Here is an 11,196-nt window from a genome sequence, read left to right as displayed (position 1 = left end):
AAAACTAATAAGGTATTGTGTACCTCAAAATAGCTAGAGGAGAGGATTTTAAATGTTCTCACCACAAAAACACCGTGTTTCAGGTGATGGATATGCTAATCACCCTAATTTGATCATTATAATGTATACATGTATCGAAACATCACATTGCACCCCATAAATATGTACATTAGGTGTCAAAAATAAATTTTAAAATAGGAGGTGAAAACAACAGGATGCAATTATTTTCCAAAAGCCTTGTTTTTATTTATACAGAGTCCTAACCACTTCGGTGGTAGGAGGAGTGGGAGAGGCTCCTTTTTCAATCCAGGGACCTCCATGATGTTGGTTTGTTGTTACCAAACACACAGGTAAGTGGCATCACGGATCTGGTAAACTAACGACAATGTTTAGTCTCTCTCTGCTAGAGCAACAAGGTGAGCATCAATCTCTGCTTCTGTAAGAATCCTAGAAGGCAAAAGGGGGAAAAAAACAACAATTTAAAAAAAATTTTTTCAAACACACGTAAAAGTGGGATAGTATAATAAACTCCCATATACCTATCAACCTACTTTAACAATTATCAATTTATAAACCAATCTTTAAAAAATCTATACACACACTTATCTTCCCTCAGATTATTTTGAAGGAATTCCCAGATATTATACCACTTTCACCTATACACAAAAATGTTTACTTCTTTGACATCAGATTTAGAATTGTATCTTGAAAATAAAATTCTTTAGTTGCAGCTAAGATAGAAAATATTTCAATTGAATAGCATAAATAAAGCTAAACTATAAAGTATTCTATTTAGCTTCTATGTCAAAATGCATTTATTTTTTATTTTTTTTGAGACAGAGTCTTGCTCTGTCACCCAGGCTGGAGTGCAGTGGCGTGATCTCGGCTCACTGCAAGCTCTGCCTCCCAGGTTCAAACGATTCTTCTGCCTCAGCCTCCTGAGTAGCTGGGACTACAGGCATGTGCCACTATGCCCAGCTAATTTTTCTATTTTTAGTAGAGGTGGGGTTTCACCATATTGGCCAGGCTCTGGAACTCCTGACCTCGTGACCCGCCTGCCTCGGCCTCCCAAACTGCTGGGATTACAGGCGTTAGCCACCTTGCCCAGCCGTCAAAATACATTTATATGTAGTATAACTGAAATTTATGTCAGCTCAAAGATAAAAATTCATGAAGAAATTTTAAGCATATTAAAGTGTTCAGATTCAGAAGTTCATGAAAATAAAGTTATAATTCTATGAATAGTCTACCATCCAGAGAATGCTCCATGTTGAACACATATTTCCTTTCTCTTTTTTTTTTTTTTTTTGAGATGGAGTCTGACCCTGTCGCCCAGGCTGGAGTGCAGTGGCACAATCTTGGCTCACTGCAACCTCCGCCTCCCAGGCTCAAGCAATTCTCCTGCCTCAGCCTCCCAAGTAGCTGGGATTACAGGCGTCCACCACCACATCTGGCTAATTTTTGTATTTTTAGTAGAGATGGGGTTTCACCATGTTGGCCAGGCTGGTCTCAAACTCCTGACCTCAAGTGATCTGTCCACTTTGGCCTCCCAAAGTGCTGGGATTACAGGTGTGAGCCACCATGTGTGGCCCTGAACATGTATTTTCTAAATGATGTTTGCCTCGAAAGGAAGCAATTGTTTGGCAACCTTGTTAATGTGACCTATTACTACTAGACTTCTAAAAAGTGAAATTTGTCAAAAGGACATTTTTTAGTGCAACTGAAGGCAATATCAAGCAGTTTAAATAGTTGTTGATGCTTATGCTATGTATTGTAATTATTTACATATATTTACTATCACAGAATTTATAAATGATACAAAGTTTTTTGAAGACAAGATTTTTGATTCCTTACCAATTTTAAAAATAACAAATACAATTTTAAAGGTGGCAGGAAGGTCTCCAAACAGAAAAGAAAACAAGAACTAATTGTAGGTTCCTTAGAGAGATTTTAAGATTATTCTTGCTGAAATTTTTACTTAAAAAAAAAAAAAAGGCACCTTTTTCAAAAGCAACTTGATCCCTGCCCCCACCCCTCGCCCCTACCCCAACCCAAGTTACAAGACTTCTTCCTACAGGAAGAAAAGCTAGGATAGATTCGCTTTTGGTGTTGTCGGTTGTTTTTTTAACAGATGGGGTCTCACTATGTTACCCAGGCTAGAGTGCAGTGGCTATTCACAGGCACTATCATTGTGCACTACAGCTTTCAACTCCAAGGCTCAAGCCATCCTCTTGCCTCAGCCTCCTGAGGAGCTGAGACTACAGATGCATGCCACAGCACCCAGCTGTTTTTTTTTTTAAGTCCTATGAATTTTTCTGAATCTGTCATGTTTATATGACTTATCTATGGGCAACCAAAAGAACAAATTAGGAAAAAAAAGAACAAACGAAAAACCTCTTCAAGGTCTAGTTAAGCTTAGTTTACCACTCCCGTACCCCACACCACAACCAAGACCATGTGTCTTTATGGTTGTGATCTAAGAATAGATACACATAATAGTTAAAATGCCTCCCAGTAGTTCCTTGTATCTGTGGATTTAACTGCAGTATTTTCATTAAATATAAGAGCATCCTGGTCCATGGTATATCAACTGCCTCACAGGGCTGCTGGGAGGATTAAATGAGCTGATTATACGAAGCACTCAGTATGGATTTGAATCATGGAAGCTATAAGGCTGATGTGTGGGAGTTAGTCACTTAGTGAGTAAGAACACACACACACACACACACACACACACACACACACACACACACATCCAGCAACTGCAACTCAATTAGCTGTATTCAAAATTTGGGCTTTCCAAAGATCTCTAGATAAGGGTCTGACATATATCAGTAACTCATATTGCTCCTCAAAGTTCTACTTAAATAACCACTAAATAACCAAAGTTCTATCTGAAAAACTTGCAAACTACTACTTTGGGAATTGAATTTGTATTGGCCTTAAACTAAAAAAAAGAAAACACTTATGCTAATTTTTTTCCTTACATAAGGAAGGTAACTTTATGTCATCTCTGGTGTTAGATATAAAATCACTCTGAAATAAGGAGAAAAGCTTTCATATCTGACTCTTAAATAGAGTCCAAAGTTTTAAAAACAGATCTCAGGTGCTGGGGAAAAAAACAAACACACAAACAAAAACTATAATGACAGTTAAAGAAAAAAGATTTCCCCCACAAGTTAGAGGACACATGGACTCACATGCCTCCACCTTTCTAGTCTGCATGTGGCCCACAATATCACTCACCTGAATTTAGGATTTTCAACTGTCACTACTCCAACTTCTATTTCGGAAGGTTTGAAATCAATTGATAGAACAGTAGACAGGCATGTAATTGCAGTCTGAAAAAACGTATTTAATGTTAAAATATAGTATTTTTTAGAGATTCCAAGGTTTTCTCATTCCTAGCTTATTCAAATCATGAGTCAATCAGGAGCTCCATGTTTCAATGAGGTAGTTCAATGTTACTAACAGACTGCTTAACTCTAATGTATTGCCTCCCAATGATGAGAAATTTTTTTCTACCAAGTCAAATAATAAAGGGGTCCATTAATTAAAATAGGATGATTTATACAAAAAGGTTTATTGGCTTCATGACCCAGGCACTACACTTCACTTAGCACTTGGGGTGAAATGGGAAAAGGATAAAGATGAATGATACTCTCTGCATCTTCAAGGAATTTACAGTAAAAACGATTTAAGAATGTTTTAAGTGTTTTTTGTTTGTTTGTTTTGTTTCTGTTTTTTGAGGCAGAGTCTCACTCTGTCGCCCAGTCTGGAGTGCAGTGGTGCCAGCCTGGCTCACTGCAACCTCAGGCTCGTGGATTCAAGCGAGTCTCCTGACTCAGTCTCCTGAGTAGCTGAAATTACAGGCGCCTGCCACCATGCCCGGCTAATTTTTGTATTTTTCGTAGAGACAGGGTTTCGCCATGTTGGCCAGGATGGTCTCAAACTCCTGACCTCAGGTGATCTGTCTGCCTCCCAAAGTGCTGGGATTACAGGTGTGAGCCACCTTAAGTGTTTTTATGCCAGATGTGGTTATTTATGTAATTAATTATGAATTGCAATAAAAGAAACCTTTAAGAAATATTTAGACAGGGCCCAGTACTTCCTGAACATGAACTAGCTTTTTATCTCCTTTAAGCATACTTCCAAACCAAACGTAAAAGCATTAGATGGTAATTTTTTTTTGGTCATTTATCAGAAGCATGTTGTTAGCATCTTCAGAATGGCTTTAATTCCAGACTTACACCCAAAATCTACTAAAATTTTTGTTTTTAATTTCTTGGCAGTAAATAGGACTGGCCTCGAACACCTAGACTCAAGCAGTCCTCCAGCTTCAGCCTCTCAAGTAGCTGGGACTACAGGTGTGTGCCACCATGCCCAGCTGGTTCCTATTTTTATTTATATTTTCCTATTATATGCGTTTTGTTGAAAGCCACCTCAAATACATTATGAAATAAGGAATTAAGTGAATAAAAGCAACTCAAATTTTCCTATGTCAGCTGTATGATATCAATTTCATTATTAAGTTGACAACTTGAATCCTGGGATGTAATTCAGGAATAGCTTTGTATAGAAATTATACAAAGATCCTCACTGTTCTATATAGCATTAAAAAAGTCAGCTCCTTTTGGTTGACTTACTTCCACTGTCTGTTCAAATGTCCAATCAAATTTCTTCTTCACTTTTTTTTCAAGGAAGCTGGTTGACTCAGTTTGTTTAACTCCCGCTGCAGTGGCTTTAAACCCACAGTAGTAACCTGCAGGATCACACTTATATACCTGAGGGCCTTGCTCTTCATCTATACCAATTAAAATCATACCTAAAAAGAGAAAAGACCCTAATTAAATGTTTTAGCTTTATACAATGACATCTCCTCTTTCTTGGTGGTGTCACATAGCTGCTGCTAATCATGACTTTGGCCATCAATTTTAGGATATGTATTTTCCTTTAAGAAAACTGATAAAATACAGGTTATCACCACAGGTAAATTAGGTAACAGATAAATTCCCATTTCACAGGATTTATCACAGATTAAAAAAAACAGTTTGAATAATTACAAATACAATTTAAAAATAGTGTTTCCAATCCTTGCTGTTATCCAAGCATGTTTATTTGAACCCTAATCCTTCAAGATGTTGCCTGGTCAAATAAACTTCAAAAACACTTTTTTTTTTTTTTTTTGGAGACAGACTCTCGCTCTGTCTCCCAGGCCGGAGTGCAGTGGCACGATCTCGGCTCACTGCAAGCCCCGCCTCTCGGGTTCACGCCATTCTCCTGCCTCAGCCTCCCGAGTAGCTGGGACTACAGGTGCCCACCACCACGCCCAGCTAATTTTTTGTGTTTTTAGTAGAGACGGGGTTTCGCCGTGTTAGCCAGGACTGGTCTTGATCTCCTGACCTTGTGATCCACCTGCCTCGTCCTCCCAAAGTGTTGGGATTACAGGCGTGAGCCACTGCATCTGGCCAACCTTTTTTTTTTTTTTTTTTTAAGAGGCAAGGACTCGCTGTTGCCCAGGGTGGTCTTGAACTCCTGGGTTCAAGTGATCCTCCTGCCTCGGCCTCCCAAAGTGCTGGGATTATAAGTGTGCACCACTGTGCCTGGCCCAAAAACACTTTCATATACCTTTTCTGGAAACAGATAATAAATAATAGCATATTAAATGCTGTGAAATATTCTGTTGTAGATTGACCTATTTAACTTTAACTCAGTAGTTCTTCTGTTTGTTTGACCAAGAAATACTTTTTTTTTTTTTAATAGAAATACCTACTAAGGTTCCAGGGAACAGTGTATGGGACACACTTTGGGAATGCTGGCACAAACTGAAATACACTTACAGGCTACCTGCTCACCTTTACACTGCCCATCTTCATTACTGTTGGTATATACTCCTCTAGTAAGTCACACAAACCAAGCTCTAAATTCTATACATGTAACTTTGTTACTACAATTCTAATGTTACCATATTATAGGAATACAATTAAAATAAACACCATCATTAAATTTCTTTCTACTTAGTAGAACAGGTAACAAAGTACTTAATGGTTTGACTGCTTTCTTATATTTGATATATACAAAATATAAGGGCAACACAAAAAAGTACCCACTTACTGCTTGGGGAAACAACAAATACTTCTTTCCTTCAAGGTCTTGCAAGATGAATATGATTTAAGTAATTTTTAAGTGAGAAGTCAAGAGGGTCAGATGCTAAACAGAAATCATTACACTGACTGCTTTAATGCTCATAAATGAATGACACAATGTCAGAAACAAACATGCACTGAATTTTTCAGGCTAATTTATTACATCACATCTAAAAATCAGTAAATCTCATCCCTCTCCCAATACAATTTTACTTGTTTTCAAAAATAGAAATTTATTCTAAAAATGTGAATTACACACCTGTGTGTGACCCTAATTCTTTAGGGTGGTCAAAACAAACAGCTACATTATTAAGATGCCTGATGCAGGTATTTCTATGGAATTAGTAATCTCGAATTGCAGTAGAACCTCATTACAACATCCTAATAATGAGGACTTGCATCTTTCAAATCACATACTCCAAATGGAAATACTTTGATAAAAAGTCTAACAGCATCTAAAGCTTAAAGATAATGCCCGACATACTGTTGTGAAACCTATCCTTTAGTTCTGATTTATTATAAAGATTTTCCCACTCTATGTATTTTCCAAACCACATGTTCAGAACTCAAGTGTTATTTAAATAATTCTGTATACATGTTCTGTAAAAAGTTTCAATTCATCAATTATTTGGGAGACCTCTTAGCATACTTACAACAACCAAGAGGCCTCATTTCAGCATTCTGTGTGTAGACCTGAGAAATATCGGCAATTCTTTTACACAGCATGTCCACAGGAATCTCATAGCCATACTTGTATTTCCAGTTAGCTGCCTCATAGCGTGCCCTCTGTACCTGGGATCTGCTGTCAGCTTATAGCATAAAAAACAAAGATTTACCTGGTTAGAAGGAAAGAACAAACCTGAAAGCCAGGCAATTTAGCCAGGCAATTTTCCCACCATATAGACATACATGAGTTAAAGAGAAAGGGTCCGCTACGGCTTTTTCTCCCCCAATGAATACTAAATAACTCATCAACAAGTATATGAAAAAAATTTAAAAACATGAAGCTCTCTACACAGTACTCCCCTTTTATACTGAGCCTTTCATCAGCAGTCAAAATAGTTTCTACAAGTATCCAGTAACTCCCAAAAGAAAAAGCATTAAGGAGGCAGGGCATGGTGGCTCAACACTTTGGGAGGCCAAGACAGGCGGATCACTTGAGGCCAGGAGTTTGAGACCAGCCTGGCCAACATGGCTAAATCCTGTCTCTACTAAAAATATAAAATTAGCTGCGCGTGGTGGTGCATGCCTGTAGTCCCAGCTACCTGGGAGGTTGAGGCACGAGAATTGCTTGAACCCAAGAGGCGGAGCAGCCTGGGCGACAAAGTGAGACTCTGTCTCCAAAAAAAAAAAAAAAAAAAAAAAAAAGGCCTTGAGAGAGAATAATCTTTCTTAATCTTTGTTTTTAGGCTTAAATTAGTTTTTCATTTTTTTTTTAGAGATGGGGTCTTGGACTGGCACCCAGTGAGCCATCATAGCTCACTGCAGCCTTGAATTCCTTGGCTCAAGTGATCCTCCTACCTCAGCCTCCTGAGTAGCTAGGACTACAGGTATGTGCCACCATACCAGCTAATTTTTTTTTTCTTCTTCAAATGGAGTCTTGCTCCGTTGCCCAGGCTGCAGTACAGTCTCATGATCTTGGCTCACTGCAACCTCTACCTCCTGGGTTCAAGCGATTCTCCTGCCTCAGCCTCCCGAGTAGTTGGGATTACAGGCACCTGCCACCATAGCTGGTTAAGTTTTTTGGTATTTTTGTTTTTATTTTTTGAGACAGTCTCACTCTGTTGCCGAGGCTGGAGTGCAGTAGTACAATCTCAGCTCACTGCAACCTCTGCCTCCCGAGTTCAAGCAATTCTCCTGCCTCACCCTCCTGAATAGCTGGGATTACAGGTGTGCGTGCGCCACCATGCCCAGCTAATTTTTGTATTTTTGGTAGAGATGGGGTTTCACCATGTTGGCCAGACTGGTCTCAAACTCCTGACCTCAAATGATCCGCCTGCCTCGGCCTGCCAAAGTGCTGGGATTACAGGTGTGAGCCACTGCGCCCAGCCTTTTTCTGTATTTTTAGTAGAGACAGAGTTTCACCACGCTGGCCAGGCTGATCTCGAATTCCTGACCTCAAGTGATCCGCCTGCCTCGGCCTCCCAAAGTGCTGGGATTACAGGTGTGAGCCACCGTGCCCAGCCCCCAGCTAATTTCTAAATTTGTTATAGAGATGGAGTCTCACCATGTTGCCCAGGCTGGTTTTGAACTCTTGGTCTTAAACAATCCTCTCACCTTGGCCTCCCAAAGTGCTGGGATTACAACTGTGAGCCACTGTGCCCAACCTAAAATAATTTTCATAATAATTCTCACTCACTTCTAACCGATACCATTATTACCAGGTTTGAGATATACTGAGTTAGGTCCCCTTAAACTACTAACTATAGCTGAAATAAGATAAAATCATCTATGAAAGGGCCCTCAGCCCAGTTTCTCCAACAGTAGCATAAGCATCTAATTCTATTATAGGTATAATTTCAAAAAAGCTCACAATACACTTAAAATACTGATACTAGTCTTAGAAGACTGCAAATTCACTCACGGCACTTGAAAATCAGGCAATAAGTTTAAAATTAATACAAAACTCAAAATAATTTGAAGAAAATAACAAAAGGCTTGTATATCTACAGATGTCTTGTATATCTACAGATTAATTACCTGTCATTCCGGTCATCACACAACCAATGTTTTCAGTTATCTTGAATAAGTGAGTCACCGTGCTGGAATCCAATAATTTGTCCTAATAAACAAAATAAACAAAGATAATTTTTTAAAAAACATGCAGGTTTCTGTGTAGTTATAAAAAAAATTATGTTTTTATTTTTAATTTGCCCTGCTTCTTGGAGAAAACAATACTATGGAACCATAAAAATAAACTGTATAATAAATGTCTTCTGATCATTTTATAGTTAAAATCAATTTTAGTTTCGAGGGGCTCTATTTACCTTTTCTAGATGATACTTTTCCTGTGGACAAGCAATAGCTTAATAAAAATTTGTCTCAAGGTCCCCAAAGACAAAAGACTTAGAAACACCGTTATGCTTATAATCACGCCATGAAGTTTAATAAGTTAATTCTGTCCACACAGCTGAACTGTATATAGACGTTCAATAGACACTTCCTGGATGACAGGAAAGCAGGGTCAAAGCAAGATTATGTTAATATTTGTATATAAAAATACACTTTTCTACAAACCCATGAAAAATTCTTTTTTTTTTTTTTTTTTTTTTTTTTGAGACGGAGTTGCACTGTTGTTGCCCAGGCTGGAGTGCAATGGTGTGATCCTGGCTCACCGTAACCTCCACCTCCCAGGTTCAAGTGATTCTCCTGCCTCAGCCTCCCGAGTAGCTGGAATTATAGGCATGTGCCACCACGCCTGACTAATTTTGTATTTTTAATAGAGACAGGGTTTCTCCATGTTGGTCAGGCTGGTCTAGAACTCCCGATCTAAGGTGATCTGCCCACCTCAGCCTCCCAAAGTGCTGGGATTACAGGTGTGAGCCACTGCACCTGGCTGAAAAATTCTTATATTCTGCAATTATTAACTATTTGGGCAGTATTACTTACAGGTACTTTCTTCTGTGTGACAATTACTGCACAGTCTTTCCCTCTGACAGCTACTGATGTAAGGCCACCCTGGTTAATAGCCTTAAAAGCATATTCTGGAAAACAGAACAGTTTTTTTTAAGTTGGAATAAATTATTGTAGATTCTTGCAATGAAATAATAGTCATTAAAAAGAATGAGAAAGAGCTACATGAACACAGAATGCTCATATAGCATTCCAGGATGTGCAAAGTCAAAATAATAATAATGACCACAAGTCACAGTTAAACCAACTCCATTTCTTCCATTTTCATTTTACTGAAATTATTTTCATTAGGCTGATGCACCCAATTTCCAATAAAGTTTTTTTTTTTTTTTTTAAACAGAGTCTCGCTCTGTCACCCAGGCTGGAGTGCAGTGGTGCGACCTCAGCTCACTGCAACCTCTGCCTGCCAGGTTAACGCTAGTCTTCTGCCTCAGCCTCCTAAGTAGCTGGGATTATAGGCGCGTGCCACCACATCTGGCTAATATTTGTATTTTTACTAGAGACGGGGTTTCGCTGTGTTGGCCAGGCTAGTCTTGAACTCCTGACCTCAGGTGATCCACCTGCCTTGGCATCCCAAAGTGCAGGGATTACAGGTGTGAGCCACCACTCCCCGCCCCAATAATGGTTTAATTTAATTTTTATCATACTGCATCTTTATCAATGATGTTTTGTCATTTTAAAAGGTTTTTTGTGGCCACTATTTCTAAGTCTGGTTTTCCCAGGTCAAATTTAGCTGCTTTAAATTTTTTCTAGACTTAATACTTTTGTTAACTTTTGGTCAGTAACTAATTTGACCACATGAAGTTTTAATTGCTGTTTGATTATTTTGCATTGATTTTTATCTACCAAGTTGAATATTTCTGGATCATGCTTTTTGCAATTTTTATGTTACCTACAACATATGACTCTTTTCTTTTTTGAGATGGAGTCTCGCTCTGTCGCCCAGGTTGGAGTGAGGTGGCACGATCTTGGCTTACTACAACCTCCGCTTCCCAGGTTCAAGCGATTCTCCTGCCTCAGCCTCCTGAGTAGCTGGGATTACAGGTGCACACCACCATGCCCAGCTAAGTTTTTGTATTTTTAGTAAAGATGGGGTTTCACCACGTTGGCCAGGCTGGTGCCGAACTCCTGACCTCAGGTGATCCACCCACCTCGGCCTCCAAAAGTGTTAGGATTACAGGCGTGAGCCACCATGCCAGGCCAACATATGACTCCATCTATAACAAACCTCAGCTTATGCACTTCTAGCTGCTGTCAATCCATTCTATTGGTTAAAACACTAGGATCAAAATAGTAGCTTACAAAAAAACTACTTTGGCACCATGTAGCATAATTGATAATGGTTGTCTTTCGACAGTAAGATTACAGACCTTGCTCTGTCACCCAGGCTGGAGGGCAGTGGCATGATCTTGGCTCA

The 11,196-nt window shown here is 39.0% G+C and overlaps 1 protein-coding gene across 7 annotated transcripts in view; it reads right to left on the bottom strand.

Moving 5' to 3' along the window:
• Window positions 1-221: 221 nt before the first annotated feature.
• The window catches only part of PSMA6 (proteasome 20S subunit alpha 6), a 39,092-nt gene continuing 28,117 nt past the window's right edge, over window positions 222-11,196 (bottom strand). For 3 of the 7 annotated variants that reach the window (XM_016925745.3, XM_016925747.4, XM_063792674.1), the window contains exons 2-7: window positions 9,756-9,850; window positions 8,847-8,928; window positions 6,800-6,955; window positions 4,647-4,825; window positions 3,247-3,341; window positions 222-447 (exon numbers count right to left, since the gene is read on the bottom strand). In XM_016925745.3, coding sequence (XP_016781234.1) covers window positions 390-447; window positions 3,247-3,341; window positions 4,647-4,825; window positions 6,800-6,955; window positions 8,847-8,928; window positions 9,756-9,850 — 665 coding nt within the window. In that variant the 3' untranslated portion in view covers window positions 222-389. Of the gene's footprint in view, window positions 448-3,246; window positions 3,342-4,646; window positions 4,826-6,799; window positions 6,956-8,846; window positions 8,929-9,133; window positions 9,310-9,755; window positions 9,851-11,196 lie in introns of all 7 variants that reach the window. The other 4 variants (XM_063792676.1, XM_063792675.1, NM_001246657.1 and 1 more) reach the window with 3 other exon arrangements.

Source organism: Pan troglodytes, chromosome 15 (assembly GCF_028858775.2).
Source record: "Pan troglodytes isolate AG18354 chromosome 15, NHGRI_mPanTro3-v2.0_pri, whole genome shotgun sequence".
NCBI lineage: Eukaryota > Metazoa > Chordata > Mammalia > Primates > Hominidae > Pan > Pan troglodytes.
The sequence above is the reverse complement of the archived record's forward strand: the minus strand, read 5'-3'. Positions and strand labels throughout refer to the sequence as shown.